Source organism: Oxyura jamaicensis, chromosome 3, assembly GCF_011077185.1.
Source record: "Oxyura jamaicensis isolate SHBP4307 breed ruddy duck chromosome 3, BPBGC_Ojam_1.0, whole genome shotgun sequence".
NCBI classification, from domain to species: Eukaryota; Metazoa; Chordata; class Aves; order Anseriformes; family Anatidae; genus Oxyura; species Oxyura jamaicensis.
Genome location: NC_048895.1, coordinates 92,516,262 through 92,540,203, shown reverse-complemented (window position 1 = coordinate 92,540,203; position 23,942 = coordinate 92,516,262). Strand labels below are relative to the sequence as shown.

Here is a 23,942-nt window from a genome sequence, read left to right as displayed (position 1 = left end):
GGGCACCGGCGGGGCGGGGCGGACGGCCCCCGCCGCGCAGCGCCGCATGGCAGCCGGCAGCAGCAGCGGCAGGAGGAGGAGGAAGAGGAGGAGGAGGAGGGTGCCGGCAGGGAGGGAGGAGGAGGAGGAGGAGGAGGAGGAAGGGGGCACCTCGCAGCCCCGCCGGCGCGGCTGGGACTTGGGGCCGGGGCCGGCCGCTGACATCACGCGTTGGAGCCGCTGCAGAGGGAGGCGGAAAATGGCCGCGGCGAGGTACCGGGGGTGGGGGGGCGGCTTCACACCGGCTCGGTTTCGCCTCGGCTTCGCCCCGGCTTCAGCCTGGCTCTCGGTGGGGAGAGGGGAGCCCCCAGCCCTCCTCCGTGAGGGGAAGGAGCCGCCGCCAACAGGTGATGGCGTGCTGAGGGCCACCTGTGCCGGGTTTCCCCGCGGGCTGGCTGCGAGGTGCCCCTCGGTGAGGCGCAGGGATCCCTGGATATCCCCCTGTTTGGGGCTGGGGTTTCGGCAGCTTGCCCTCGGTGTTCCCCTAACCCCCCTCCTTCCCCGGGGGGACCTCCCGAGGTCGTCCCCCCCCCGGCCCCCGCAGGCTTTTAGGAGAAGATGGGGTCCCCACGTCACGCTGCTCCCCGCAAAAGAAATGAAAAAAATAATTTTTTTACACTCTGAAAGCATCTCCGGGGAATGCTCTTCACTATGACAGTGTGAAAAATAATAATAATAAAAAGTTACGATTGATTTGTGGCAAAATTCATGCACCTTTCGTGCCTCTTGGAAGGGAGCACGGGAGGAATGGACCTGAGGCTCGACGTAAATAATAAAAATCTCTGTAATCGCTGGGGTAACATTGGGATGATTCTGCTGTATAGGACGGCTGTAGAACACGTATGGAAGCATATATCCCAATTTAAATTGCAAAATATGCAAGCAGGAAGGACAGAGAGAGAGAACGGTGCGCATCTGTGGTGGCTTAAATAAGAAAGGGAAAGATGATCGGTGTATTGCTAAATTTCACTTAACGCTGAAGGAATGTCACTGTGACTCGTTATCCTTAATGTCAGGGAAAGGTGTTTTTGGGGGGAGATTCTCTTGATGCCGGCTCCAGTGGCTACTTTAAGAAAGAACCAAAACAGCCTTATTTTTAGGTCCACAGTGTTTTATTCCAGGAATCTTGTCCCATTTTGTAGCATACACCGACATATTGAGGCGAAACTGTCTGTCATCTGACTCGGTAGCATGGGAAGTTGCTGTATGGCAGCTTTTGATTTAAAGCTTTCCTTCACTCCCCAGGAGCTGACAAATGCTGTGAGGTTGTGTTGTATCATGTGATGCGATACTGAAATCTCCTAATACCGCAGTACACTGCAGTAAAATGGTTTTAATGCAGATTACCTGGAGATTATTAAACCGCTTCGTGTCACCTCGCTGTAGCATGAGGCGAATCAGAGCGGTCTTCCCAGCAACACGGAGCCTTGCTGCAGTGTTTCACTGCAGTCTATTGCAGGGACAAGAAACTTTTCAGCACCTTTCACCCTGCACCGATTCATATTATTTCATAAGGGGGTATTCTAGGAAACATAGCATAGAGGTGGCTGCATAGTAAACTGCAGAGAACTCGGGGAATTCTCTGCAGAACTCACATTTTCTATGCAGTTACCCAAGAACAACATTTAGACTAGTGACAGTTCTCTAATTAGTCACCCTGCTCATTTAAGGTTTACAGCTTTTCCGTTCTAAGACTTAAGGTGCCCTGGTGTCCAGAGGATAACATTTTGCCAAAAGGCTATGATTACTTGACAACAGCTTATTTTTTTTATCAGATTCTGAAGAGAATACAGTTTAGTACAAGAAATGCTGATGTGTGATTTTTTTCAGTGAGCCACTGCTCTAGGCTTCTGAGTCAACGGTATCATGCATATAAAACTGCTGCTGTGGCTTTCTTTATGTTCATTACTACTCTTTTTTTTTATAAATGCTGTGGGTATGGGGAGTGTGGTTAAAATGTTACTTCCATGGTGAATACAGTTTAAGTAGATGAAGTGATTTCATGTTAAAAATAAGCAAACAATATGCAGCTAGCTTATTCCAAGTAGTAATAAAGATAAATTATAGTAAGTTTTATATGTATGGTGTTTTTTTTAATATAAGCTTCTTTATAGAATGTTTTTCAGGGAACTTTTCAAAAATCTTAAGAATGAGAAACAGAGAAGAGAAAAGGAATGAAGAGAGAAGGTTAAAAGAAAGCCATTGGCTCTCAGCTGAGATTTGACCTCAGGAGAATCCCGGAGGTGAATAGGAAGCTATTCCAGAGAAGAGGAAGTGAAAGAAGGTAACCAAGTTTTTAAGACTATCTGTGGCAAGAATATGTGGTGAGGAAAGGCAGGTCAGAAAAGAGATCTGAGTTGTTGAGAGGCTGAAGGGGTCGTACAAACTTTGATCCTGAAATCTTCTAGGGGGGCTCCTGCTATTTCAGGGTGTGCATGATGTGGCTGTGCTTTTGCAGAAATGTGAGAAGGTGGGAGGTAGCAACCTGTGGATGCCAGTTTTGATAGGGCTTATGGAGCAGCTGAGCAACCACAAAGTCACAAGCACAGCTGCAGTTTGCAGCAGGAGGCTTGGAAGCAACCTTTCATTTGAGCAACACTGAGGGAGGTAGCAGCGATACATGCATGGGTAGCAGAGGCTTCACAAAGAGGTGACCCACGAACATTTGCAGTGAAAGGGGACAGGGCAGTACAGGAAGATGTTCCTCAAGTTGCAGTCACTCTACAGTGCAGCTTCTTACCTTATTTTACAAAGTTGTGGAAAGCAGGGAAGCAGAAACCTGTACATCAAAGTTCTCCAGTATAATGGAAGAGTTGAGCAGGGAATGTGATGCAGCAACAGCAGCCTTCCTGCAGGGAAACAAGTCAGTGTTGACCTAAAATATTCTCTCATTCATGATAGCCTGTTCTGACTTAGCAGCCTTGCTAAGGCTGAAGGCAGGAGTATTTTTTTCCCTCACCCTTGCCCAGTATGCAGAATTGCAATGGAATCTATAGCACATATTCCTCAGTAATTTACATGAGGTTCAGCAGCTCTTAGAAATAATCATAAAAAATCATAGCTGAGTACAATGGGTTAGGCTGAAAGGAGGAAAAAAAAGTGAAAAAGAAAATGCCACAGCATTTTGAATGGAGAACCCACATCAACAAAGATCTGACCTCCTGCAATGTGAGCTGTGGAGTTCAAGGGCAGTCAACAACTCTGATAAGGCAGCTCTCTGCTCCTGCAGGTTCAGGCTGTGTGCACCTCATTTTACAATTACAATACTCCCTGTATCAGTGGGCCAAAGGAAAGTCACATGTTAGATCTGGTGGTATGGACCTTAGAGTAGGAGTTCATACAAGATATGATTTTGGAAGGGTAGCAAAAAAGTAAAAATTTTATCTGAGTAAGTAAGTGAAAGAGTAAGGTCATTTCCTTTCACCGGTATGTAGATGTGCTTTAAATACTGTGTTTCTACTACTTAATTATAATTAAGTAAAATATTCTGCTTAAATGACTACTTAACTGGTTAGAAGGATTCTCTAATCATGTAATACTTCTTAACAAAATATTTAGTTTTTTTCCTAATCAAGCAGGAACCTAGAAGCAACCTAAGTAAATGAAGTACTGTAGTGTCTGGGTGTTAGCAACTTAATTCAAAGACATAATTGACATTTCCGCTCAATATTGTAGTTAACGGGTCACATACTGTTCTCAGTGTGTGCTCTCTAGCAGTTTTACTATGATGTATGAGAATATGTTGTGGGAGTTCCTGGTAGATGATTAAATCTAATAAAATACATTCTTCAGCTGAAAGAATAACACTCTCTAGCTTGATATAAGCATCAGGTTTCAAAAATCTGTTATATGAATTGATACGTTCTAAGTTCACCAAGGCTATTTTTTTTGCCTTTTGCAAATCTTTGTTCTGCCAAAAGGGTTAAATTGTTTGCTCCATGCAGTGCTTCGTATATTTGGATAGCACATCAGTTAATTCTTGCAATATCCTCAAAAGTTAGGTAAATATGTATTATTCCTTCAAATCCTTTGAAAAGATAAACTAAACTGCAAAGGTTATGTGGTCCACACAAGACCAAGCTGTTTGATTCAAGTGCTGCAGACTAGACCCCAGACACAACTGGAAAATTTTGCAGTTTTAGGTGTTTCAGGTAATGATGGAAAACCAAATACCTGTCTCCTTTATATATGCTGAGGTAATTGTTCTTCTTTTGTAGGCTCATTAACTCACACAACTTGGATATTTTGATTCCATCTGTTTGTTGGACAATGTAAATCACGTGGTGTAGGAGCCATGCAGTTGTGAACTCACAGCATAGGGCACTGCTGGAAAAATGCTGGCAGGAATTCTCTGGGCATAAAATGACTTTGCAGACAGACAAGCTGATCTGGAGCCTAGATGGAAATACACTGCTAAAGCTCCTATGGCTTTTTTTTTTTTTTTTTTTTTTTTTTTTTTTTTTTACAGCAGTGGTTTGCCCCTTTGTCCTTGGTTAAAATTTGTTCTCTGTTCATTTTTGGCAGTGTCTAATGCAGCAGTTGTCAATCTGAATATGGCCTTGCATCCCAGAGGGAATTGCACTTCATTAGTATTATGTATATAATTGGAAGTTGCTTAAGGATTCCTTCGGACCAATATACAGTATTGGTCTTTCAGCTATTGCCTTAATTTCTAAAGTTAGGTTGAACTGCAAATGCCAAAATGATGTTTAATTCTACAGGAGGGGAAAAAATAGGTATAATAAGGTCTGAGGTTTTTATCCTCACAGGGAAAGTACCTTCCCATAAATTCTCCTAAGTGCATTCAGAACTAATCTTGGTTGCAGTAATATTCCCTGGAGTAAGATGACAACATATATGTCTCTTGTTCTAGCTCATGACCTTTAATAGCAATAAGGATTTATTTTTTTTTAGCTGGAGATTATTAAGTTCATTCCCTCCTACCAGTACATAGCAAAACCAGAGGGACTGAGTAAGAGCTTTGGAGTAAAACAGCAAGTGTTTTGAGTATTATCAGGCATAATTTCTATCATCACTTGCCTATGACAGCCAATAAAGATTTATGAATAGAGATAGTTAAGATGCCACACAATTATTAAATACTGATCCATCATCAATCTTGGAATTTCTAGATGTTTTTTCACTTCTGTGCTCTTATAGTTGAAGGGATAATGTCATTGATAGTAATGATTTGGGGTAGCACGGCTTATCAAAAGATACAAGATAGCTTATGCCACCAAAAAAGTCAGATGCCTCCTCTTACAAACTCTCACACCAGATTACCAGTGGGTTTCTTTGAACAAATCCCATTTGAAACTGCATCAGTTGCATATGAAAAATACTTCTGATATTTTTTTCAGCCTTTTACACATCTCTTCAGAATACATTAAGAAAATAGTATTTGACTGCTTGGCTGTTACACAGAGCAAGTGCACAGTTCTTGCACCTCAGCACAGATCTGTGTGTGGTCAGACTTCCCCTGATGACATCAGCTTCCCATAAATGTATTTAGACAAAATAAGTAAATGCCTTGCTCTTCTTTGACCTTCATCATTTGGGAGCTGTTAAGATGCATTGTGTTGAATTACTCAAGCCAAATCACAACGAGAAAGGCCAGCTGTTGAACTCTATAGATCTCTGCTGATTTGTTTCTCCTCCCAGACTAATTACTACATCTAAGAGTGTGGATATATTAACTTGCATGGAGAGAGCTTTCACGCCACTATTCAAATTCCAGTAGCTTAGGTATCTCCTACAGTTCAATAAATAGCCTATTTTTGTTGGTCTGTATATTAGTACATTTTGTTGCGCATGGTGTCTGTGAACAAGCAAGTGAAAGTGGGTATTAGTTTTCCATCTGTCAGCTGTGAAATAGCAATCTAATAAAGATACTAATCCACGATGTAGAATTAAAGCAACTTCCTGTATCTTATTTGGCATCTTGCTATCTTTATGTGGATATTTCGTGGATGGGAAGATTCAGTTCATGAAGCAGTTACAAGCAGGTGAGATATCTAAGCTCCTGTTTAAACTTGGCTCAATCATTGAAGCCCAGAGAATAATTCTTTTCCCTAAATTTTTACATTTAATGCCATTTGAGATACCTGGAGTTAGAACCATCCTCATGAGCCTGGAAGAGGGTCCTGGCCCTCTGTGAGGTATGTGCCCGTAAGAAGGAGCACTCGGAGGACAGGCATAACCATTTGTGATACCTTAGCACCATACATTTATTTTTAGGCAACTGAAGTGGGCCTTAGAGTGTCTGAAATGAGTTGAATTGCTCTCCACATGGCTTTGATTGTATTTGATAGGGTCTTGACTCTTCTGACTGATGGAGGTGCTCTGCACTGAGGCATCTACAAAGGGATGGCAGTTGTGATGAGAGACTTATGGGAGATTTGCACAGCTGGAGTAGCTGCTGAAGGCCAAGCAGAACAGCACAGGACAGCAGCGCTAAACACCTATGTTTAGGCAGCCAAACTGATCCCTAGATTTCCACTGATTGCAATGATAAATTAAATACCCAGAGAGATATTAAATATATTTGTTCAGTAAATTCATTATTTTTCCTTTACTGTCACTCAGTATTAGACAACAGAAGTACATGATTTGATGTAGAAATTAGAGCATTTCCAATCAATTTCTTCAAACTTGTAATTTAAGCCGCAGTCCTATGAAGATCTTCGGCTTATTTGGGTGTTGATATTATTTTATAGAATTTCTAGGTTGCTAAAGCTCACAGCATGAAGGACACTACTGTGAAAAATAATAATTGTTTCATTAATTCTGTGGGCCAAACCAATGGGCCAAACCATATTTCGAGATATGATTTAGTAGCATAGTGGGTAGTATTGGTGATAGGAGAACAGTTGGACTAGATGATCTTGTAGGTCCATTCCAACCTTGTGTTTCTATGATTCTATGGATTTTAGCATCCGGGACAGGATAAGGGCCAAATTCTGCATGTAACCATGTGGATTGCAAGTGCTGATGAAGCTTTGAAGTCATTTAGACAAGCTCTGTAAATAAGGCCAGAAGATGTTGCTGAACTATGAATACCATCACTTAGAAAAATATCTGAGGTTATTCTTTGGCTTGTTTTACAAGGGTAATGACCTGCAGGCAGGAAGTGAGCTGTCAGTACTAAGAATCATGTAGTTTTATCCAAGTGGGGTCATTTCAGTGCACTTAAAAACTTGAAAGCTACAGCACTATTCCTATAGATGCTCCCTAAGGTTTCTAGCTGAATTTGGAACAGAGTAATATTGATGACAAGAAAATCTGTACTCTGTATTTGTGCTCTTAAGTCATACTTTCCCCTGAAATGACTAAGATACCACAGTTGAAATATTTTGAGCAATAAAAACACTTCTGCATTTTTCTGACGCTAATTCCACTGAAATCTTCCATTGGTTTCAGGGGAATAAGATCAGAACGTACAAAAGGGCATGTAGCATATTTAAATAAGGTAGTATTTTCTCTCATAAATTTGTTACAGAGAACCAGGAATTCTGACACGTTAGTGTAACCCAAGAGTTTTGCACCAGCATTGTGTTTAATGACCTGGCAGGTTCAGCATGAAATGCAGTAATCAAGGTAACTCAACCCAAATTTGATACTGCTACTAACTGTGCTGAAGTAAAATAAATAAATAAATTTTAAAAATGCATGACACAGATGATTTTCTAGTCCAGTAAAGAGTTGTGCTGTTCTTTTTTATTATTATTCCCTAAGAAAAACTGGGATTGTCAAAGGGTGAATTTAGAGGGTAGACAATATAAAATGTCAATACTTTATTATGGAACCGTGTTTGCACAGTTGTGGTACAGTTCCTTGTTGTGCTAAAATTAGTGGCAAAGCTTTATTTTCGGCCACAGCAGAGTCAGAGCCATTGAGTAGGCCTACAATCTCATGGTGTAAATTTGTAATACTTTACACTGCGTTTACTGAAAGGAAAGAGAAATAATGATCTCAGCATGCCATCTGCCAACTCTCAAACTGAATGGAACAGACTATGTCAGTCAAAGGGTGAGATATGTCTTTAAATGACTCTTGTGGGTATTTTTGTTGTTGTTCTGGCTTTTTGGGTTGCTTAGCAACAATATCCTGTGTGCAAATTTGTAGCATCTGTGCCGAATGTGAGATATTAACATGTTTGTAAAAATTAAGTCCAATTAATGTTTCATCTGCAGAGCTCTAAAATTAAATGGCTTATTCCTTTTCCTTTTTTCGTTCTACAAATTACTTGGTTTTAGAAGAAGTGAAGTCGGATTTGCGTCTTAGAGCAGTGATAAATCATAAGTTGGCATTTCAGTACTTCTCAAATAAAGAGCTGGTGTTTTCAAGTGGAGAATACAGCAGAATTAGGCAACTTCAACACAAGTGGCTTTCAAAGGTCATGTAATACTATCTCTGTGGTTAGTAGTGCAGTGCACTGGGTGAACAATTGTCTGCGAACGATTATGTATCTTCCAATTAAACCACTGAACAAAGCGCTCAGTGTCAGAAATCTTACTTGATGACTTGTAGAACTGTGTAAGAAGGATTTAAAAGAGAGAACCAGATACACTTCAGCAGACTTCATTCTTCGTCCTCTTAGCTCCATGTGTCAGGAGTTCTACTGAAATCTATCCTGCAGCTTCAAAAGTAGAAGAAGCAAATATAGGAGGGGTTGGACACAACCAACTTCTGTAAGGAGACATAGCATGGTCACTGAATAGTCAGCGGAGAGGAATGGGCTCCCACAGACAGTAAGTCATCTGCTCTCTGAGATGTGTCTTAGGGCGAGATGAATCACCTCTCTTTCTGCAGTGACAGAAGAGAGCCAAGAGCCAAGCGTGGCTAGACAACCTCTCATTTTCAAGGTAGTAAAAGTTCAGTAAGATTAATCCCACTCCACTCCCCTTCCCCCCCCCCCCCCGTGGTGATACAGTATATTTTGCCTTTGATCTGTTTTGGCAAAAAACATGTTTTAGAGGGAGTCATCTGCAGCAGTCCTTACTCAGGCAAGGTTCACATTGACTCCAGTTAGAGGACAGGGTGAGAAAACACTGCCGGACTTCTCCAGTAAGTGATGTATGTTACTGTTCCTTTCCTTCATTAGAGACATTTTGTACTACCTTTCCATTCCCTTTAATCACAGGCTGGAGGTGATGCCAGCAGACGGTTAGATATTATCCCTAGGGCCCATGAGTTGTCACAATAAATTCTGTGAAAAGACATAGTTTGATTAATGTGTATTGAGGGAGCTGAAGCCATGGCTTCATCACAGAAAAATACTAACAACCAACTATTGCTCTCTGCTCCTTGTACTTGGCAATGTAGTAGCTTTGTTATTTTGTGTAGGGTAAGCACTTGAGCTGATGCCAAGCAGTGCTGCAGCAGAGAGAAGGCCTGGCCAGCCAGTTGCTCCCCACATCTGCTCTCCTAGTGTAGCCTCTCCAAATGCAGCAAGAACAACAGGTCTGAGCAGAAGCATCATAAAGGTGCTGGGAAGCTTTCTGATTCCTTTCAGGAGCTACAGGGATGGATCAGCACCATCCCTCCTCCCATGACTCTGTGAAATCCATTCCTAATTTCTCTCAGCATCGTATGTAGCTTATATTTTAACTTGGCAGCTGTTAAGACTTCTAGTGAAATCAGTTTAGCTGTTTACTAGTACACCCTCCCACCACAGGCAAGAATCTTGACAGCTCAGAAGAGCTCTATAGATCATGTAGACAAATCGCCGAGCTCTGAGTCCTGCAGTGAGCGTGGTAAAACTTCTCCCTAGCTTTGACTAGCAGGCTGGATTTGTCATCTCTTCCTTTTGTCTTGCCATCATGCCCTGGAGCTCTTTTCATGGATCCAGATGCTTGAGGGCCATGCATACCCCTTTCGTTTCCCCCACCTTGGGTAGCTTGTCTGTTGTAAAGACTGAGAGGGATTTTACTGGCCATGTGCCTCACAGCATCTACCAGCCACCCAATGCTGCTGTCGTGGGCTCTGAACATCCAGAAGTCGACATATCCTATCCATTGACCTTACTAAGCTGTATAACGTACATGAGTCCAATACCTCCTGAAAACTGTTAAGACTTCCTACCAACGTGCTCAGTAGTCACAGTGTGCATGTGAATAGCTCCAGGGCTTTGGGGAATCATCACTGCTCTTCCATGCATTGAATCCCTTGTGTGTTTGGTGCTTACCTGACTTGGTAACCTGCACATACACAGACCACAAACATCAGGGAGTATTGGTCTGAGTACAAGACGAGGAACACCATACAGACACAGCCTGTTGAAGGACAGCAGGGAAATGGTAAAAAATACAGGTTGACAGATTAACATCAGCTGTTAATCTTAGCACATTGGCAGCTCTTACTTTGCTACAACTCTGTTATCATTATGTGGGCTTCTAGGAGAGCAGTGAAGTAGCTCAGGACTGTCAAGGGCCAAACGGGAAAGCTCAAAGTAAACATTGAAGAGCTGGGTGATGCAGATTGTTGTGCTGGGTTGATCAGGGGTAAAAGTCTGTCAGCTGAGTCTGCCCTCTGATTCTAGAAGTCAACATCTTCATGCTGGATGAGCAATTTGAAAAAGAAGGAAAAATACTGATGTTCAATGTGATTGTATATATGGGTTGTTTAAAAACTCGTATATTGTTTTTTGAACAAACATGCCATTTCATTTTGGATCTTACCTATTGAAGTCAGTGCTGAAACTTCTCTCCTTTGGCTCCTGCCACGTCTGTGCATTTATTCATTTGAATGATTCCTTTCTGTGGGGCAAGGGCCCACCCAGCATGGATAAGTGGCAGAATTAGGCCTCCGGTGGTTCATGCTAGGCATAGATATTCAGGCTGTCTCCCCTCCAGTATTTACATGGGATGGATTTTTTCTTTAAAGAAAATTAATGTGAATTCCTGCAGTCTCATTTTTTAGCAGTTCAGTACTTAATAACAATCCTACCACAATCGTACTCGACACATTCTGCAGAACAGCGAGATTTAATATTCTCCTTTATAATGGCGATTTCTTATGCTGCTTACCTCATTGTATCAGTAAACATGCTGACAAGAGCACAGTTGTCTTGTGCAAATTAACAAGTTCACCTCTGTGAAAAGTCAGCTTTTTGGAGGCTTAGCACAGACATAGTGAATAGTGGTAAGCTGGGCTTCTGCAGATGAATTGACATTGCTTCCTCCAGCACTGCAGCCAGATTTTCTCACTTTGACATAACAGCCCCATGTAATTCCCGTCTCCTAGCTCCGAGTTACCTTTTTGACAGCCTCTGTGTGAGGCACTAGATTTGCTTTCGACTGATTGAGGCCAAGTAAATCACAAATCCCACTGTCACATCTGGGAATTCATGAGTTTGCAGCTCTATAAGATTATTTCACCCCTATGAACTGACAGGCCAAATCATATGTTTGTTGGAAAGAAGGCCAAGGCTTGACAAAATCCGTTTTTCTATTTATCGGTTTTATCCATTTTAAGAATTTTCAAGTAGCAAATATCTTTTCTGAGTATAATGGAAGCACTTGCATGAACTGATCACATTTTCAGTAGAGTTTAATAACGTGTATTACATTTCACACTTTTGTGTAAGGCGTATCAGCTTAATTAGAAAAATAAAACATAAAGTATTACGTTTCCTTCCCCGAGTGTACAACTTCAGTGCCTTAAAAAGTCTTAAAGTGGTCCTTTGCTTTACAATGTTATTTCATGTAAGCAAAGGATTTATCTGAGTATTTAGGTCTGGGTTTTCTTTGTTGCTGTTACTCTTCATGAAGCAGCCCAGCTCACTTCCAGGCCTCTGCCTGTCATTTCTGTTGTACATCAAGTTTTCCACTGCCAGAATGTGTCATCCCTCATCCAGTCAGTTGTCCTGGGTTGTTCTGGGCTGTTTTCTATGGGGCCACAATTGTAGATCTCAGTGCCTGCAGGATGATTAATACAGTCCTGGAAGTCACGCATCTCTTTTAATAGCACGTAGAGTTGAGTGCTTTCCCTCGTTCTAGGTGAAGTTTTTATCATACCTGTATCTTTTAGTCTGAGGCTAAGGGTTCACTGGCACTGAAAAATTGTTGGGGCAAACGTGGTAATAGAGATCATAGGCAGGAGATGAATTAGACGTGGTAGTATTATGGAAACAATTGTTTTGTGAGTAAAAGATGTTTTCTGTGCATATTTTGGGAGATAATTATTTTACTTACGTTAATGTATTGAGCAGACCATCCCTCATCTTTCAGGGAAGATAAAACATGTTGCTTGGCTAGTTTTCACTTCCTTATCCAAGATATTTTCATACAAGATAAATATCAAAATCCATGAATAAGTGGTTTTGGGGAGGCTTTTTAAAGTATCCTTCTAACATTCCTGTGGGATGACACAGTAACAGCTGTTTTTTATATGATGTCCTGCAGGTTGTGTCTGTGTGACAAGAGAACCATTTAACAATGAAAAAATTCACACTGTTTGATTTTGTAAATGACAACTCACTCCAAATTGGAGAGACTTCATGGATTCAGGATCTTCCCAGTGATGACAGTGAACTAGAAAGACTTCTGAAACCAAATGAGCATGTGCTAGTAAACTGGCCTGTGGGAGAAAGAAAGACAGAAAAGCACCTAGTAAAGGTTGTGTACATGAGTGGTAAGTGCAGTTGCAGAGTATTTGACTGATAGGAGATTTTAATCTAGTTGTAAAGTGTTGCTACATCATTTTCTGTGCTTTGGCCTTTTTTTTTGTCTTTGCTTCAGATGACCCCCAAGAGTTGGTGGAAATGATGCAAAAGATATTACAAGCAGATGAAATTACAAAAATACAAGTTGTTGGAAAAGGCAAGAGGAAGAGAATAGAAATGATATTCTCAGAAAGTGAAGACAGTGACCTGGATAAAGAACAGGTGAGTTTCTGCCTGAAATTGTTATGCTCAACATGTAATGAAATAGACCGTAAATATTGATTCTTCATAGTGTAATGCACTAAATGCCGATACTAATGGTAGGAATAAAGGCAGTCTTCATTTGATACCTCAGCATGATAACCTGTCAGATTAATCAGGCCAATAGATTTTCTTCTTTACTGTTCAGCAAGAAAAGTATTATTCAAGTCTTCGGGTGCTGTATAGCTCCACTACATTTTCTCCCAGGGGATGGATGTCTGACCACTGCATAAGAGAAGTAGGGACCAGGTTTTGTGTTGTCCTGAGATCTACAGTGACAAAACGTGGGAAAAGAAAGCATGTATTACTAACTTTTTGTTAGGATTTATTTTTCCGTAAATACTAACTGTGAATGTTACATGCAAAGTGAATAGAAGTTTGTAGTATGCCTTGAGATACTACAATGAAAGTCTCCACACAAATGCGAAGATGCTATTTATTACATTGCTGTTTACAGGAGAAGATGATGAAGCATATAAAAAGAAAGAAATCATTTCAGGCATCTGCCCCTGCCAACATCCTCAGTCAACTTCAAACATCTTTAATTAACAAACAGGTAAACATCCCATCTTCAGCAATTTTAATCTATTAAGCAAAAGCAAACGGAAATGTTTTAGTAAAGTTAATGGTTCTAAAACCACATTAGAAAATTGGTGAATAGAGAACATAGAAGATCATAACAATTATGCATTGCTTTGACATTTCATTTTGAATTTTAGTAGGAATGGTAATATTTATGTTCAGTAACAATTATGATTACAATGCACCAAATCTGTTTATACATTCTGTGTACAAATGGAATATTCTGTTTTAGGTAGATATTTTAATGGTAGGTTTAATGCTTTATTTTTATGTTGTTGTTGCTGTAGATAACATGTTCTGTTTCTTTCAGAGAGAATCATATTCAGGAAGCAACTTTCTGTACAGTGAAAGTAGCAGTGATGATGAAGAGCCTTTATTTCAACTATCCAAGGTAGAACTGTGTGCCAAAATAAAAAGTCTCAAGAGGAAGCTGACAGACACCATGAGAGAAAACTGCCGCCTAAGGCAGTCCCTGGTGATGCTTCAAGGTAAAGTCAGGGGAAATTTTTTGATGAAGAGGAGAGCCTGAAGGTCATGAAAAGCTTGATTTATAGGAGGCTATTTGGGTGGGAACTATGGATGCTCAAGCTCCTGACATGATCAAGGCCTACCATTATCACCAAAGTCTTTGATAGATAGCAACATTCAATTACAGCAGCACTTAGAAAAAAGGGCCTTGTGTGGAGGCCATGCAATCATAGAGTTAGAAATGGAAAAATGTAACTCCTGTCAGTTGTTCCCAAGAGAACATTTTTGTGTGCCATGTATAGCCATCATCTAAGCTCAAATACTCCATTGACCACTCCAAATAACATCATTTATTATGGAAATTTTATTTGTCTCCTGAGATTTTCTTTATTCTGGAATGATATCATTTCTAATTACACTGGTAATTTCTCATTATTTATAAACTGAGTTCATTCTAGGTACAAAAAATTGTGTCCTACCCCAGAGTTGAGCCATTTTGTCTTTTTATAAATGAACCCTTAATCCCTTGGTGATCGTATCTGAAGCACCTCTTTCTTGTTCTTGTCCCTTACTCTGGGACAGCAAAGACAGACTCAAGTTTCAAACTGCTAGTGGATGAGTAAGGTTTAAAGAGGACGTTCTACTTCCATGTCACTGCATTATAGCATCCTTAGACTGCCTAATATCTCTCTTCTTTTTTAATTTGTCATACAATTTTGTAAGCGCTTACCCGTTCTATTGCCCACCTGACTCTGTTGCATGTTATTTACCTTGACTCGAATCATTCTTCTCAACTTTTCTGTATATTAAGTATTTTATTAACATCTGGCAACTTTCCTTACATATTTATACCATTTCCTTTACATCTTAAACAGTTATGTTAATTTTTTACAGTCTTAAAATAATTTTAATAATAATTACAGTGATTCTGTATCTTGCTGATTCTTTATCCCTTGCATCCTTTTTGCTCTGCTGAATTGATTCTTCTTAATTAACTAAATAAAAGTTTCTATTTAAAAAATGAATATTAATCAGAGAAAGAGCTATTTAAAATATATTTTCTAGAGAATAAAAGAAGGAAAAATGTCTACACAACTCCTTTGAAACAAGCAAGCAAATATTAGATAAAACATTTTGTAGCCTGTATTCAGTAGCTTTACAGACTGGCAGAGATTGTAAACAAAAAGGAAAAAAAATAGCAAGCTTAGTGCCCTGATGGAAATAAAGTAATGGTTCCTCTCAGCCTTGCAGAGAATCGGTCGATGATATTCTAAAAGCAGAGGCCAGATCTTCATGGGTGGGGGCTGAAAGCTTTAATTACTATTTTACCCCTCACTTTGCATTTGATTTCAGTGTTGCCACAGGCAGTCACCCATTTTGAGGAACTGGTAGGAATGGCTGAAGCACTGCTCAAAGGAGGAGTGACAACATCTACATCTAGTCTTCATTCACATACTGTTTGGAAAGCATCTAACGGTTCTTTAGCAGACACATATGCAGCTATGCATAGTAACTCCAGCTCACCAATAACTTTGAATGGGGAAGATGAGGAGCAACAGACTGAAAAACAGGTCAGTTAAAAGATAATTTCAGGCATAGAAAATAAATCTCAATATAGTACCAAACTTTACTGTTACGGTGTAACAAAAATAAGCATCAGTAAAAGTCATTTTAACACGATCCAGTTGATGACATGCTTAAATGAGCTCCTGTTGCGCAGTAGGCTCTTAGCAAGAGAAACACGACGATTAATTCAGCATGCTGGTACACTCTCAAACTGATTTCAGTGACTTTGCACATCTGTGGATTCATGAGTTAAACACTGAGATCCAGGGGTAACTTCCAGACCAATGTTTTGGATTCCAAAAGGGAACAGTAATGTTTCAGGGGTAATCTAAGAAAAATGCCAGAAATCTGTTTAAACTGTTAATAAGCAAATGGAGAAGTGTATGTTTCAGTTCTTGTTCCCGAAGCTGGCCAGCAGTTAAGCAGAAATGCATATATACAGTTTCTGAATGAAGATGTCCCCTTGTTCTCCATAATTATAACAGAGCATAAATGACACATCCGAGGCCAGAGGCTGTACAAGAAAAATATAAAGATCCAATCAAATAGTTATTGGGGTCTCAGAAAACCAAAGTATTCTATTAAGAATTATTAAGGTATTATTCTTTGACTAGATATGGCAATACACAAAATCTGACCTAACCAAAGAAATATGAAGACCAAAATTTCTAAGCAACCTAGCCTTACCCTAATAGAGGTGACTCAAAATTGCACATTAGGAGAGATCAAATGCTTTGGATGCAGAACTGTGGTGTGCAGAAGTCACTCTCAAAGCCTAGGACCAGATGTCACAGTCCTTAGGGCATGTCTGCTCACAGGCAGAAATATTAGTTTGGGCATATTGCCGTGCTCCTGAGGCTATACAGATTCCAGGATAGAACTGGACCATATCCAGCCTGCATGGAGTGCAAGCAGAAGGATTTAGGTATGTCTGAAAATGGCCTGTCTCTACTAGTGAGTAATAAGGACTGCTTGGTGAAGTGTTTGCTAGTGTGAATAGGGGTCCTTAGCCTGCTCCACGCTAGCTTCTGAAAAAAATAAAAATCAATATGTGTGTACAGTTCCAAACAATGAATGGTATGCAAGTTTAAAAATTGATCTCAAGGGCACAGTTGCAGGGATTGCTTCTGAAATTGTGTAAAAGAAGGAAAACATGCTTTAAAAATATTTCAGAGATAATATTTCTAGTGAACTGCAATAGTTATGTCTATGACCAATTTTGTTTTCCAGTTCAAGATCGAAAAGTGGCAGATTGCACTTTGTAACAAGAGCAAACCTCAAAAGTTTATAAATGACTTGATGCAAGCACTTTACACACATGAGTACATGGCTACGCACAGCCTGACAGGTGCAAAATCCTCCTCTTCAAAGGATAAAGCAGCGAAACCAGCTATGAATCAGCATGAAGTTCAGGAAATCATAGGTGATAACTTATTAACGTTACTCAATATGGCACTGATTTGACAGAGGGCTTTCTCTGAGGGAGGGGCACTAATATGTAACAGCTGGTCTACTCAGGTTATGTGCTGTTTTATATTTCCTTCTTCATCCCCGTGTTTGTTTTTTAACCCATCGGTTACAAATTCTGACAGTGAAATACTAAGTTCTAGTGTTTCTGTTGTGTGAGTTTTGTGTTTTAAGTGATCAGTCAGGAACAGTAATATAACCTTTTAGATTTTGAAGAGCTAATCTGCAGTGATCAAACGTGGAGCATTATGATAACATAAAGAAGAGGGAAGGCAGAGAGGACACACCTGGGTCAAATTTAAAACAATGCTTACTATATTCTGAAGTTATCAAACTTCATACATTTTGACATTTTAAATAGTGCTTGAGGCAAAATGAGACACTAAGTATAGGAGACAGGAACAGTGATCAAAGAAGCAAACAACATTTGTTTTATGCTGAGGTTTAAGGCAGATGATGTTTGGTGAATAGGAAAGAATCATCTCAGATGGAAGTAGCAGCTTTAAAGAAAACTGTTCTGTGAACACATGAAGCCTGATTTCTATTGGATTCACACCCGTAGCTTAATACTTTAACAACATAGCCCAAACTCCTGTACCAGAATCTCTCCCCTGTAGCAACTCCCTTGGACTACGCCAGTTCTCTGTTTTCTTCCCGGCTTGGTTTCAGTTCATGAACCTTTGTCTAGTTTTGTTGAAGCTGGCCAGCTATGAGTAGGGTTATCAATATCAAGTTATCAATAGGGTATTGATATTGAATGATGTTGAAGTTGTGTAAACCTCTTTTTTTTAAGAACCTACCCAGAGAAATAGAAAAGGAAAGAGTATGTAAGATGGTGAAAATCTTGAGGAGCTAAGATGAGACAACTTCAGAACGAAGTATGAGAAAAATGAAAAAGATTTATTGGGATGAGAAGGTCTACTAGTGACTTTTCTAAAGGTGGATTCTGTGGAAGGGTCTAAGCAAAACTGAGGAGAGAAACAGGGAATATAATCAGACCATTGAATATGGCATGCTGCAAGAGAGTTCAGTGAAAAAGGGGAGCTTAATAGAGAAGTCAAAGAAATTTGTTAGGTTCCCCTAACAAATTCCCCTAATGAGAACACTCCTGAATTCAAACAGGAAAGTGTCAACATTATAGTAAAGAAGAAGAAAAACAAGGAATGTATGTGAATTCTAGGACTGTAGAAAAAGAGTTAGCTGATTAGATCAGTTAAAGAAGATGGAAACTGTAAAACTTGAAAATTAAATGAAAGGGAAAAAAATCAAAGGGTAATGGAGGAGAGAAGCAATTTCATTCCTGATGTTAAATCCTGTTAACATTGCATTCAGAAAAGTTAACCATGCAGTTAGAGGAAAAACAGAAGGGAAATTTTAGGGGAAGGAGGTGTTATATGCAAATGCAAAATTAATGAACAAAGCCTGTAAGATTCAGAAGCACGAGAATTCACATGGATACAAATAGGCTTCTCTGATCAAAAACAGAACAACAGAGGAGAAGATAAACACACTTATTGCAGGAATCTCTCCTGGGGTTCTCTTTGAGTATGCCAAGAACAGGCATAGCATACAGAAGGCAGAGAAAAAAAGCAAGGGCTGACAAAATTGATGAAGTAGTGAGTAAAGACAGAAAAGTAACGAGCTGAAGCAGAAGTAGCTGGAAATTTCAAAGATGCGATTAGTACATTTTACATCATGCCTCTGTGGTCTCCCTGATTTGGAGGCCTCATATATGTCATCTCTTTGTTTTGCAGGCATCACGAAACAGTTGTTTCCAAACACAGATGATGCTTTAATTAGGCGAATGATGGGACAAAAACTGAACAATTGCACCAAGAAACCACTTTTAGGCAAAGATCTTAACTCAGGTGCTTTTCAGAAGCATGGCTTTTGGTAAGTCTTGAAATAAATATACAAAAGTTGTAGCCTGCAATTTGGAATTCTATATACTACCTGGTAATAACAAAAACTAAAAGTACTCTTAAGATTATTGTGAAGATGCATGTTCAGATATGCATTGCCAAATAAGTAAGTATTTTCATAGCCTTGTACAAAGAGTACATGATAAAGAAGCAGTGCAGCTTGGCATTACAGCACAAAAAAAGTTGTTCATTCTGTGCAAAGAAGCACGGGGCTAGTAAATTACAGGAGGAGAAGACAGAAGTAAATATATGGATTGACTTTGATCAATATGTCCATTTCAGATTTGACATTGTCTACTTTTCTTACTATTTAACATTATCTACCTTTCTTACTATTTTCTGTAGTCTCTCCAGAGACCAGGCAATTCCATTTTCTTGTCAGCCGTTGTGCCTCAATTAACCCGCAAGTAACGATAAAGAAACACATACCTCTTTAGTTTGTACTGATAAAATTACTGTAGGAGAGCTAGATTAGCATTCTTTTACCAACAGAAGAGTCTAAATTATTGGGGTAAGGAGTTTTTAAATAACATCTTTCTTATTAGGGGCATACTTCACCTTGCGAACAACAGAAGTCTAAAACTGCTCAATTCATCCCTACTGTCAGTGAAGTCAGCTATTAGCATAGTACTGTTTCCATGTATATGAAACATACATACAGTAGTTGGAGTTTGATGGACCTCTGGAGATTTTTCTAGTCAAACCCCTGCTCCGCAATGCAGGGTTGCCTAGGACAGGTTGTTAGGAGCTGTCTGCAGTTGGGCTTTGAATATATACCCAAGGATGGATGCTCCACCACCACTCTGAGCAACCTATGCCAGTGCTCAGTTGCTCCTCACAGTAAAAAACTATTCAGACAGAACCTCTTCTGATTCATTTTGTGCCCGTTGCCTCTTGCTCTGTCCCTGGGCACCACTGAGAAGAGGTTCCATCTTCCTTCCACCCTCCCGTCAGATACAGAGAGAGCTCAGGGTGATCCTGTCTGTCTAGGCTGAACAATCCCAGCTCTCTCAGCCTCTCCTCGTGTGAGAGATGCTCCAGCCCCTTAAGCATATATTCACTAGGTTACAAACTTTGTAGCAAAATATGATGGTGCCTCTCTTAAGCTTCTACAGAGAAGGATATCCTGTATATGTTATATTGTGTATATATAATTCCATGTGTGTATGTATAGTGTGTATATATACAACAGAGTGTAGAGAGTCCTGGGAATGCTGGGAAGAACAGAAAAAGAGAAGAAAATCAGTGAGACATCAGGGAGAACAGATTTGTTCTTACTTAGACTTTCCATGCCAAAGTAATATATTACTTCTTCCTAGTTTAGTTATAACGTGTTTCAAATATATACTATACTGTAATACACTGCATAACAAAACACAAGATACTTGACTGTTACAAACACCATTGCTTGATAAGTAGCAGTGCTTCACTATTAAAATTCCTCTCTGCCACCTGGAACTACTCCATGGACTTGAATTACTACTATGGTCTATGAGTTACTACTTGAGAAATACTCAAATCATATCTATAGGACGAATCTACACACACAGGTTTTCTTATCTGGAAACAACAAACAAACGCACCGGCCTGGCTAGAATAAGTTTAGTGTGTTAATGTTTTTCTTCTAGACCTTATAAAACAGAGGCCCTCTGCATTTGTAGCATACTATGTGTTGATTCACTGTAGTACTCTTCCCTGTCCTTGACACAGGTATTAAAAATAACAGCATAGAAAGATAGATTTGGTCTTCTCTGATAATATTAAATGTTAAATATATTATACATGTAATCTTTCTCCTCATCAGATGCATCCATAACTTCTGCTAATTCCTGAGTCTCATGCTGTACAGGCACAGTATTCCTTAGTCCTGGCAGGAGGATCTTGAGCTAGCACAAATGCACTTCTGGGTTGCTGTTTCGTACTGCCTGAAGACCTTTCAGCTTAAAAATAATATCTTAAAATAGAAATGTCTTTGTCTGTCATTGGCAGGTGCTTATGTAAAATTCAGCCCAATATCCACTGAAACCAATGTGAATATTGTTTGCACAGTCTGTCTTGAATGGGCTTTTATTAGAATGCATTTATAATAGATTAGTTTCATACGTGTTCAGAATTTCCTCACTGTAAAAGCATTTAAACACTGTAGGTAATCATCCACAAGGTAATAGTGGTGTTTCCTTTAACTCAGATGACAAAAGTTTCATCTGCAAGAAAAGTAGGAAAATTTAAAAGTGCTCACAGTGTCACAGTTCCACCTTTGGTTCACCTCAAGAAAAAAATCCTGTTGTGCAGGACCTTAGTAACAACTTACAAGTTAATAACAAATTGATTATAAACTATCAAAACCTGGTGATGCTGCAGTTATGACCTTTCCCCAGAACACAGGTGTGATTCAAGAGAAGGAATTTGGATTCAAATCTGAGACGGACAAATCATCATCTCAGATTCATTAGGCTGAGGTGAAACAAGGAAAAAGGGAATGTGTAAATGAAGCAAACTGGTTAACTTACTAATAAACTCTGCTGCTCAGAAACTGAGAACAGTAGTCATTGCACGTTGAATGTTAACATTGCAAGCTTAGTTGTAAACTGTCTCAGCAGTGGTTCAACAGCTGCTCCTCAGGGCATCATCCCTTCGGCTGTTCCTCCCAGCACACAAGACCAGCAGGATGATGATTCACCAGCTGCTACTGCACAAATTCAGCAAAGCCACAGCCGTCTGAGTCCACCACCTCCCAGAACGCAAGGTCAGCAGGCGTGTTCCAACCCCACTTCTTCCAAGGTGGAGCCTCCTCTCCCCAGCAGCTCACCAGCGGCCTCTGCCAACCAGGGTTGCAGACAGGACCTCAGGAATTCGGATAAGGAGTAGCACGATGTGCTTCGTACCAGTTCTCCGATGGAGACGAAGGAGTAGTACGAAATTACAGTGAAATAATATTTACGGGGCCTAGCAACAGCGAACAGTGGTACTGCAAGCAGAATAGAAGCCTGGGAACCTTTTTCTCAAATGAGTGAAAATCCCACAGCATAGAATAAAATGAAGGCACATTAATATCTTTGTCTTTAAGATATTACTAAATATATGCATGTTATACTGTATTTCAGAAAATATAAACTTGATCCAAAGAATACAATAAAAGTTCCCCTTAGTTAGAAAAACACTATATTATTTAAAGTAACACCAAAAGAATTTATAAGAGGAACCTTAATTCCCTTGCTTTCACCTTGACAGCTGATGGCAAACTGCTTTACCGATTAGAGAAAGCTATTGCATACTAATACAAAAGAGCTGTGGAGATATAAAAACAGAGCAGAAAAAAATCCTAGTCTTGGAAAACACAGGGCCACGTGAACAGAGAAGTAGTAGTACGATAGGTATTTAAGGATGCTGTTAGGAAAGAAACTTAGAAAAAAGAAAATGTTCTTAGGGCGGTGAAACTGCACCTCCCAAGATATCTGCAAGAAAGAAGCAGCTCCTTTTTTACCTCCAAAAGGTGGAAAGATAGTGAAAGAAGGCATGTTTCTTCTTAGCTCAGGGAAGAGTCCTCCAAGATGCCTTCTAGTTTGTGGAGGCCATGGCTTCTCTCCCAGACCTTTTGCTGCTGGTACTCTGGTTTGGCAGCTGCCGCTCTCTTCCCTGAACATGAAGTCCCAAGGATAAGGATGACAGATCCCTCCAGTCAAGGGATGGAGGATTATTTCTTGGAAGCAGCTAGTAAAGGACAGAGGTGCCAGCTCCTGCTCCCTCTGTCTAGATTTTGGTATGCTGCTGTTTGGTTGGAGAGTGGGTGAACAGGCAGAGCGTTCCTCGTGGGGTTGGTGCCAGAAATCCCCCAGCAGCTGGGCAATTTCTCTTGAGCTCTCCACCACCACTTGTGCCAGGGGCACAACTGGCAGTCATGCACCCTGTAATTGCCCGTGGAGGAGGAGTGGTACTTTTTTTCCTCCTTGTTGACTGATTCCAGTTTTACAGTGTCCTGGTAACATGGGAAGGAGAGAACACTTGGATTGTAGCTTTCACGCTTGAGGATATTTCTCCCAGAACAGAGAGTACTAACAGTTAACTCTATTTCATACTTGGCAAACAAGCAACTAATGAATCAAGGAGGGAAAAAATAATATTAAAAACATACTGATTTGAGGAAGATTTCTAGAATTAGAAATGGGGTAAATGCCAGGAAAAGAAATCTGAAGACAAGTTTTGCAGCTAAATATGTCCGAAGGGAAGTGCTGCAAACTACCTTTATTAGAACAATGCACTAATCAAATGCACTGTAGAGAAGGCTTCTGGATGGGATGGGGTATGGCTGAAGAGATCTGCTAGCCTTTTTCATCTCTCATGTCCATCAATTCTTTGTAGATAGGATTAAGATGAAAGCAGGTATGACAATATCTCACATTATTAATTACCATCCATAAAATGTAACAGGAGGATGTCTGCTATTATATATATTTTGTATATGTACCTGTATGTACAGCATATAAGGATGTATATAATCATATTTTTGAAGCAACTTTCTATCAAATAAAATGAAATATTACTATCAGTTTGTTTTGTTTTTAACCAAAGGGTAAAGAGGGAGCAAGCTGCTAAGGGTCAGTTCCTACCTCTCCTTCAAAGTATATGACTGATGACCCACCACACAAAACAAGATAAATACCTTTTTACAAGTACATGGGTAACAAATGCCATAGCTAGTGCAGTGTGACTGAAAAGGAAGTATGACTTTTTCCAAAATGATGCAGAAAAACTTGGGGAACACAAAATTGAACACCTAATAATTACAGATTAGGAACTACAGAAGTAAGAGAATGGGGGCGAGAGCAGAACAATCTAATGCTGCTTCTCCCAAATTTTGCAGTAAAATCAAAATCAATTGGTGATGTTTAAATGTGTCACGGTGTAAATTTTTTCTGATGCATGTGATAGAGAACACATCTGCATCAGGAAAGGCTGACAGCTAGTGCAGAAAA

The 23,942-nt window shown here is 39.9% G+C and overlaps 1 protein-coding gene across 3 annotated transcripts; it reads left to right on the top strand.

The window, feature by feature from the left end:
• Positions 1–106: 106 nt before the first annotated feature.
• BEND6 (BEN domain containing 6) lies at positions 107–23,515 on the top strand. 3 transcript variants are annotated; one of them, XM_035322501.1, is made up of 11 exons: positions 107–252; positions 2,154–2,323; positions 4,564–4,717; positions 12,444–12,672; positions 12,780–12,925; positions 13,422–13,520; positions 13,857–14,034; positions 15,368–15,585; positions 16,811–17,003; positions 18,802–18,940; positions 21,570–23,515. In XM_035322501.1, exons 4-11 carry the CDS (start codon positions 12,477–12,479, stop codon positions 21,835–21,837), a joined length of 1,437 nt encoding a protein of 478 aa, XP_035178392.1. In that variant the 5' UTR covers positions 107–252; positions 2,154–2,323; positions 4,564–4,717; positions 12,444–12,476; the 3' UTR covers positions 21,838–23,515. The 3 variants fall into 3 exon arrangements, with proteins under 3 accessions (XP_035178392.1, XP_035178391.1, XP_035178393.1); XM_035322500.1 differs by lacking the exon at positions 4,564–4,717; XM_035322502.1 differs by lacking the exons at positions 2,154–2,323; positions 4,564–4,717 and having other exon boundaries at positions 121–252.
• The last annotated feature ends 427 nt before the right edge of the window (positions 23,516–23,942 follow it).

Coding starts and splice junctions, on each gene's coding strand:
- BEND6 (XM_035322500.1), top strand. CDS start 12,477: ATGAAAAAATTCACACTGTTTGATTTTGTAAATGACAACTCACTCCAA. Junction 14,035..15,367: donor GTCCCTGGTGATGCTTCAAG/GTAAAGTCAGGG, acceptor ATTTGATTTCAG/TGTTGCCACAGGCAGTCACC. Junction 18,941..21,569: donor TTTCAGAAGCATGGCTTTTG/GTAAGTCTTGAA, acceptor CTGTCTCAGCAG/TGGTTCAACAGCTGCTCCTC.